The sequence below is a fragment of the Carya illinoinensis genome, chromosome 15 (assembly GCF_018687715.1).
Source record: "Carya illinoinensis cultivar Pawnee chromosome 15, C.illinoinensisPawnee_v1, whole genome shotgun sequence".
In the NCBI taxonomy this organism is placed as follows: Eukaryota; Viridiplantae; Streptophyta; class Magnoliopsida; order Fagales; family Juglandaceae; genus Carya; species Carya illinoinensis.
The window spans coordinates 5,449,834-5,458,232 of record NC_056766.1 but is presented as its reverse complement, the minus strand read 5'-3'; the positions used below and the strand labels follow the sequence as shown (position 1 = coordinate 5,458,232).

At 33.5% G+C, this 8,399-nt stretch overlaps 1 protein-coding gene across 7 annotated transcripts; it reads right to left on the bottom strand.

The window, feature by feature from the left end:
• Positions 1-517: 517 nt before the first annotated feature.
• On the bottom strand, positions 518-4,655 carry LOC122296219 (glutathione S-transferase TCHQD). 7 transcript variants are annotated; one of them, XM_043105744.1, is made up of 4 exons: positions 4,637-4,655; positions 3,724-3,758; positions 2,478-2,805; positions 518-1,453 (listed from the first exon to the last, which is right to left on the bottom strand). In XM_043105744.1, exons 3-4 carry the CDS (start codon positions 2,684-2,686, stop codon positions 862-864), a joined length of 801 nt encoding a protein of 266 aa, XP_042961678.1. In that variant the 5' UTR covers positions 2,687-2,805; positions 3,724-3,758; positions 4,637-4,655; the 3' UTR covers positions 518-861. The 7 variants fall into 7 exon arrangements, with proteins under 7 accessions (XP_042961678.1, XP_042961674.1, XP_042961677.1 ...); XM_043105740.1 differs by lacking the exon at positions 4,637-4,655 and adding an exon at positions 4,454-4,630; XM_043105743.1 differs by lacking the exon at positions 4,637-4,655 and adding an exon at positions 4,397-4,414.
• Between the last annotated feature and the right edge of the window lie 3,744 nt (positions 4,656-8,399).

The window sequence follows — 8,399 nt, the reverse complement described above, 5'->3', positions numbered from 1 at the left end:
GGTTCAAAGTTCAAACCCTTGGATGCAAAGTGCAAACAACATTTAGGAGTGTTGAAAACCCAATAATCTGCCAAATCACAAAACCAATAATCTACCATTGCAACTCTTGCAGCATTCAGGAAATGCCTTTCTATAAGCTTTTATATCATACATGTGGGCAAGCATGCTGCTTTACTGGTATGCATATGCGAAGAGCATTCGATTCATTAGATTCAGGTGGGAAAGGCTAATCTCTATAGTAAATCAACTTAGAATAGCATCATGAAGATTGTGCTGAATTGAGATTCAAAGTGAGAGGGCTGACAACTTGAAGTTTCTGAGTCACAAACTCGCTACAGCAGTTGGATACCATCTCAGCTCAAAACCTTGATACAACAAGCTGTTGGGTTAAACCATATCTCAATCTTATTCCTATTGTCTGGTATGAAACTCAATCACATAGCAATCATAACAGTAATATGTAAAATATTTAATAATGGAGGAGGAGATGGGGAACAGAGAAATTTGATCCATCAGGTTAGAGCAATCAATCGATTATATCTTTGGTAATTGTCACCTGTCCTTCAGTTTTGTGAGGAAAAAAAAAAGGTAAATACACAATCTCCAAACACTTTTTTTCTCACTGTATTTAATGTCACGAGTACATAAAAAATTTTGCTGCAAGATCTACCCTCCAATATGTTGTTAATAACCCACTCCTTTTCACACTTCATCTCCATTTACCGACTCAAATCCATGTTCACCACCAAAAAAGAGAAACACCATGAGAGAGAGAGATAAAAGTAGAAAATCGAGCACAGAATTTTCCCTTCCATTTATCTGACAATTCATTCTATCAACCCAGAGCTATAAGTAGTTCAGTCAATATCTTTTTAGCATACTTCTGATACGAACAAAGCACCAAGTTCTTATTAGTGTTCTGTACCTTCCCCAGCCATCGAAGTACTTCCCAATAACCTGTTTATAACTAGGCCTCTGCTTGACCAAAAGCCAGTACTCAGCAATGTTTGGTCGGCTCCTTATATATTCATCTTCCAAATCCAAGAGTACTAAGCGAGCCAGTACTGGAATGAGCGTTACATCTGCCAGGCTAAATTCTTCCCCCGCTAAATATGCTGTTTCATTCAACTGTGTTTCAACTTCATCAAGAAGTCTAATTAAATGCTCCTTGTTCACTCGCAAAACATCCTGGTCTTTCAACTTGTCCTCTGTCTTGTATGCTTCTCTCAGCTTTTGATGGTAAGCTCCTGCTAGATCAGGAGCTTCAGCCATCCGAGCAATCACCACCCGCCTTATGAATTTGGACACGTAGAAGCGGTCCTTATCTGGGATGTGGGAAAGTGTGAAGAACTTTGGGTTCCAGTCTTGTATCTTTTGCATCCATTCAACTACTTCTCTGCCACTAAAGGAGACACCACCGCCTGAAGAGACAACAGCAATTCTTTCTATATACCTGAAAAATTCTCTAACTTATTATCTCCCCCATCTTTGATGAAGGCAAAGTAAAATTGGAGACAATATCAAGTATGAATGCCTTCTACACACCCAAAATAAGAAAGCAAGCATACTGATTAACGAAACTCAGAGATAAATCATAACACAAGTAGTTTGTCTTATTTCCTGGAAGAAGTTTCCTGAAAAAGGCAGTTCAATATGGAAATAAATATAACCACAAAGTTACTGTATTGATTTAGGTGTCATCAGGTTAGCCTGTAACATAAGAAAATCATGTTTGCTTGATCTCAGTCATGCAAAAGCTTATCTATAGGTAAAGCCTTGTCAATAAAGTTCTTAATTTAAAATGACCTTATCTAGTCGTTTCATGGAAAATATGTTTTCCCCACCATATCAACTTCATCATGGTAGATAAGCTGACTGAACTGGAAACCAACCACAAGGGACAACTGGCTATTGGATTATTAACATAATCAAGAACTAAAGAAGACGTGCACTGGGCACTTGCAGTTCCAGAAACCACATCCACAACAGAGTCAATAAGCCAGTCCAAAACATCTAATAGAATAAAGCAAGCCACAATGTGCAGGTTGAGGTGAAGTGAGAAAGTACAGCAAGACAGAATTTGAGTCTATAAGAGTAAGTTCCAGGGCCAGAGAGTACCAGAGAGATGCTTTACTGTATATTTCAATGGAAGAAATTATTTTTAAGGTGAAGCTTTGTTCTGTTGGTGAGTGATTTCCCACAGACTTGTTTAGTTTTAACATTGTATGAAGAGATTCAACAAACATGACTCATCATATTATAGACTAACTCGAGAGGATCCAGACACATGCCTATTCATCGAGATGTTTCAATTCTCTTTAACAGCTTTAAAGGTAGTTCAATTGTTGTTTGTTTATCATCATCATAAAATATCACCATTTATTATTATTAGAAAAATATAACTAAGTTAAAATGTCATGATTTTTATTTTCAAAATTAAGATTAACAGTAAAGGGTAAGTGAAGGATTTGACATACTGGATTATCTCAATAGTGTTGAAAATGATATGAGAGCCATTCTTGAAAACTGGAAGTTTTCCACTCGGGTTCATTCTGAAGAATGAGGAGTCCATATTCTTGCCTGTTATGGGATTGACATGGTATGATGTGTAATCAATGCCTTTCTCTTCCAAAGCAAGTCTCACCTTTTGGCTATCCAAAGAGTATGGATGATGATATAGCTGCATGATTTTATTAACATCAGCTCCTATGACGTTACAGGAACTGTTATAGGTCGAGCTCTTTCATATCAACTTCAGACGTCATACACAGGGATCAAGAAAGGAGAGTAAATAAAAGCCTGCAACTGAACGATAACAGGGAGATCAATTAGCATATAATTTTCTCCAAACAAATGGATATGAAATTAAAATACTACACACATAAACCCACAAATATTAATAAGAAAATATGGTGCTAAGGAATAACATTTCCAGAGTAGCAGCTGAGACAGCAACAAATACTATACAAAGAATGTTTTCTTCATTGTACATGTACTGTTTTAGTAAAGGCATCATACTTATCCACAAAAGCAAAAAAAGAAAAGGCATTCTATCAGTCTCAACCCCTACGAATTCAACAACTTATCACTGAGATTCTCGGGTAATATTAAGTTAATAAGTAGACTCCAGAGACAGTTTGCACACTTAAAAGTTAGAGCTTTTGTAATATTAGTTGGTCTCATTGTATCTTTCTGTTAAAGCAGACCCTAAGAAATTATAGTGTGGAGACATACAACCTTGTACTATAGCATTCTCAATTAATATAAAGCTTGCAAATAAGACTACTGCAACAGTTTACAAATAAAATTATAGCTGTGCTCATTGTGCCTTTCTTCTGCATAACATAAATTAATACAAATAGATATACCATTAAAAAGGAAAAGAGGAAGGAGTGTGAGTAAGTGAGGCGCAGAGAAATGTGAGAGGGAGAGGGAGCAGAACAAGTTCCATAGATCATCTCTTCATTCTGAGTTTAAATCTCCAAAAATGTTATTAAATATGCTTCCATTAAGGAACCAGAAAGTGGAGGATCATGAATGTCTACAATATGTTAAGATTTTCAAATGAACTTTTAAGCTGAGAATCGTTCAAGATTGAACAAAGAGAAAATCATTGATCATAATATTTTGTAGCTTAGTTTTTTTTTCTTCTATCTTTATTTTATAGCGGCTAATAAGAAAAAGCAAAAGGTGAGAAGATAGAGTAAGAAGGATTTCATTTACCGCAAATCGAGTAAAGATAGGATCACACAAGGAGTCTGCACCAATCAGGGATGATTAATCAGAAAACTCCTCGACTCGGAATACCAACATAAATAAGTCAATAATAAGAGAAATGCATCTACCCTATTGCAATATAAGACTCTTGTTTTCTTCTTCTTCTTATTTTCTTTTTGTTTACTTTTCGTCAACCAAGCATAGGATTAATACAGATGCTGCATCAACTCCAGAATGGAAGAGGAATTTCTAGGTGATACGAGCTTGAGTTCGATCAAAGCAAATTCATGAGAAAAATACAAACCAATGGAACATCATGCGAAATACAATAATTGCAGTTAAAAAATGCAAATTCACATAGCACCCGCGATTCAGAAATACATTCAATGGCATATCCTGCAAAACACACAATACTTCTCCGAATAGGCAGGAACTGATCGACAAGGATTACTCGCAGCAAATACAAACAAACCCAATAGAATAAAATAGAAATGCAAAACCACAGTTTAGAAGCTTCACCAGAGAGAGTTACGAGAAAGAAAAACAATAGAGTAATCACAGATTAACCTCCTTAAACCAACCAGGAGAAAGATTCAGAATTAAGAAACAAAGATCACAGCAAAATTCAAGTCAAAGCACACAAACCGAGAAACACAACAAGTAAAATAATCAGCTTTACATCACTACTAGGAAAATCTAAGGCTTGAATTTGTGCAAGAGACTGACAGAGACTTACCCAGAAGGCTTGGAAACATCGACAGGTGAAGGGTATGAGACAAGCACACAAAGAAAGACCCCTTTTTAAGAGCTCTTAGTAAAAAGACCCCTTTTTGGAGGACTCAGAAAGGAATTAAAAAGGGTGAGCGAGAGAGAGAGAGAGCGCCAAAAAGAAAAAAGGGTAAAAGAGAGAGAAGAATACAATAGGAAGAATGCTTCCAAATGGAAAGCGAGAGAATCTACTGTGATCCATACGCTAATGCCTCAACAGGCAAGAAGGAAGAAAATGTAGGGCTACTCGCTTGGATACGAGGTGTTAGACGTATACGCTAAGATTGACTGAACACGTGTACGTGTTGGCCAGATTCTCTGCATGGTAACTTCTACTGTGAAGGTCTTCTGAAATCCAACCAATTCCCAGCAAGCACTAACGTGTTAATATTTGTTTGGAGAACTAACTTTCTCTATACTTTTGCTTGGATTGAAAGAAAAAAAACGATAATTACTAATATTTGGCCCCCTAAATGAAGTTCATACACAATGGATTGTAATTTACAAATATTGCTTTGCCAATGCCAAAACTTAAAAAGAAACCCTTTTCTTGATCAAAATCATAAAACACCAAAACCTCCTTTCATGCAAATTTTTATCAACAAGTCAACACATGATGTCATGATATATATATTCTTCTTGCTTTTTGTCCTGGTTGGAATAATGTCTGAAGGATTAAATTCATTGATTTTACCCTACTTGTAAATCTCAAACTTTTATGATGATTATAATATTGATTAGGAGGGACCCGTGGAAGTTCTTTTGCTAACACCAGTGAGGATGGCACATTGCTGATATAAAAGGAGGAATAACTTTTCTAGGCCACCAAACAGCTTTGGTTGAAGTTTGGACACGTGGAACATCGTGGGGGCAAATTCTGGGCCGTGCGCATATACGCAATCTTAGCGTAAAAGTTCCGAATTAAAGGTTTTATTGAGACAATGTATCTATTAAATTATTATTATCAAGTCTTTGATAATTGGAGATATGGGGAAGTTGGAACAACTAGGTCAAAGAGAGTTCAAGAAACCCAATCTAGACACTTCTTCAAGTTAGGTAAGTACTTAATAAATGCTATAAATTCGCTGGATTCTCTCGTCTGGCTATATTTCCTTGTTTAATTTTTGTTTCTTAAGACGAAAATTTTGTTGTCTTGAAGTACATCCATCATTTTTTTATTTTTAAAAATTTTATATACAGTCATTTTTATTTATTTTTTACGTACTCTATAAAGATAACTGGTTGTATTACTTTTTTTTAATATAAAATAATTATTTTGATCAATCATATCAATAGAGTGAGTAAAAAATTTTTCATTTCAAATTATTTATAATAATGCTATGTATAGTTCTACGTGCACTTATTTTTTTTTTTAAATGAGCACATTATTAAAAGTAGTAAATTTTTTTTACGTAGATTTTAGATTTATTTATATTTTTAAAAAAAACACACATGACTTATACACTATAGAATTATATAAATCGTTTCCTAATTATTAAAACTGTCATTTGAAATATTACACTATTTTTAATATCAATACCTAACCGATAACATTTTGACCAATAATGATCATTAAAATCAATGATAAATAAGTTTATAGTGTTAAGAATAAGAGAAATGATATTTACAGTTGTGATTGTGTAAGCAGCGTGCAGTCGCTTTAAAAAATGAATTAATATGAGACACATATGAAAAAAAATTAACTTTTTAATCGTGAATCCCACTTTTTTTTCAAATTGATTGCGCGGCGTTTGTAATTCCACGACTGTATATAGTATTGCTCTAAAAATAATGTCTTATATCTCATAATTAACTATACCTATACTTGTTTTTAGGTGCATGGGTGTGAGAAATTGTTCCATGAGTTGTGTGTGTGTGTGACAATAATTGCTAATAAAAAAATAAAAATAAAAATAAAAATCTGTTTCTAAACCAATGATTGGAGTCCTAACAAGTGGCCCAGATGCAGCTTAACTGATGGGCTTTTCAGTGATGCCCTAGCTTTACACTGGGCCTGATAGAATTCCAAAGATGTACCTCAGGGCCTCACAAAATGAATCCAAGCAAGTATCAAGGAGCTTGATGGATGAGCTTGATGGATAAACCCTAAACCCGTCCCATCCTCTCTTCTTCATATCCACTAATGCTAAGAAGGGTGCTCTTGAAGTAAAAGTAATATCATTCCGTTCTAGATGAGAAATAAGAATCAAATATCATTTTAATTATAAGTTCATCAACAAAGAAGGGTATGGCTCAATAAGGTTATTATTAAGGTCATGAATTCGAATATTTTTAATAATAATATTAAAGGTATCGAAAATTCGTGTTTACCATTAATTCACAAATCATTCATGAATGTTATATCCTCGATGAAACTATAATAAGATCATGGCTTGTTTTTGAAGAAAATTAAGTTCTATTATAATCACGTAGATGATAAACTATCACAAGATACACATCTCAATCTAATGACAAGTTATATCATTGAGTCACATCATTAAAGGTTATATTTTGTTGCACTTCTCCTCCATCCCTAAAACACAAAACAAAAGAATTAAGGTAATAAAAAAAGGAGAGAAAATAATCTCTCTCTCTCTCTCTCTCTCTCTCTCTCTCTCAAACACAATAATGCAAGTATGGCTATGCAGTCCTTGTTGAATTTTGAAGATCAAAACCTCATAAACAAAAATAATACTAGATACAGTCGTGAAATATGCAAGTGTCACGTATTCTATTTAAAAAAGATTAAGATCAACTAAAAAAATAATTTTTTTATATAAATTTTATATTTATCTATTTTTTTTAATGAAAATACACGACGCTTGCACACTATATGATTGTATCTAACATTTTTCCGCTCAAAATATCTAAAACTTTCACGTGCATTGAGAAAGAGATTTACCCACCGATAGCTTGGGACCATAAATGTAGGTCATGCGGTGACCCATAACCAACGAAAACGTGGTCACATTGATTCAAGGGCCTCTCCTATCTAATGTTTTGAAAAGGAACACTCCTTCAGTCCTTCTCCCCCAACCAATTTTTTCATATATAATCTTCTGCACGTATCTTTCTTTTGGGTCCAAGACACTGTTCAAGGACCATATATTTCAAATGCTGCGGCTAGGCTTGAATTGGCTGTAGTACAGTAAAGTAATACTTCTTTGAGAAATCTACTTTTTTTTTTTTTCCCACATTTTAGAATTTATTATTTTAGTGCCTTGCAACTATAAAAAAAAAAAGAAAAAAAATAGAAAAAATTAATTTTATTGGTTAAAAATAATTATAAAAAAAAAAAAAGTTATTGAAGCTGTAGGCTATAGACCCCCTATTGATCATTCTCATATAGTGGGCTTATCGCAAAAAATTCTCTGACATGTTCAAATTGTTAAGAATATAATATAAATAATTAAATCTATATTTTTTTATTTGTTGAAATTTTTGGAATAATGAATTATTTCACATGGTATATAAGTTCTAATCTTGACTTTACACCTTACCACATTTAATTAAATATTTTACATGTTAGGCTCACTTATTGAGGGGAAGTTTGTCCCACACGTAAGGGAGAGTTTTAAGAATATAATATAAATAATTCGTTTGATTATACAAATGAGATGAGATGATTAGATGAGATAAAAGTTAAAAGTTGAATAAAATATTGTTAGAATATGATTTTTTAATATAATTTTTATTTTGAGGTTTGAAAATTTTTAATTGTTTATTATATTTTTTGTGGAAGTTTGAGAAAGTTGTAATGATTATATGAAATAAGTTGAGATGATCAGATGAGATAGTTTGGTTTTGTGACAAAATCAGCCCTAAGGATTTTGTAGGCTATTTGACTTTGAAAACTCAACATATATATATATATATATATATATATATATATATAAGCAGCAACAGTACTCAAT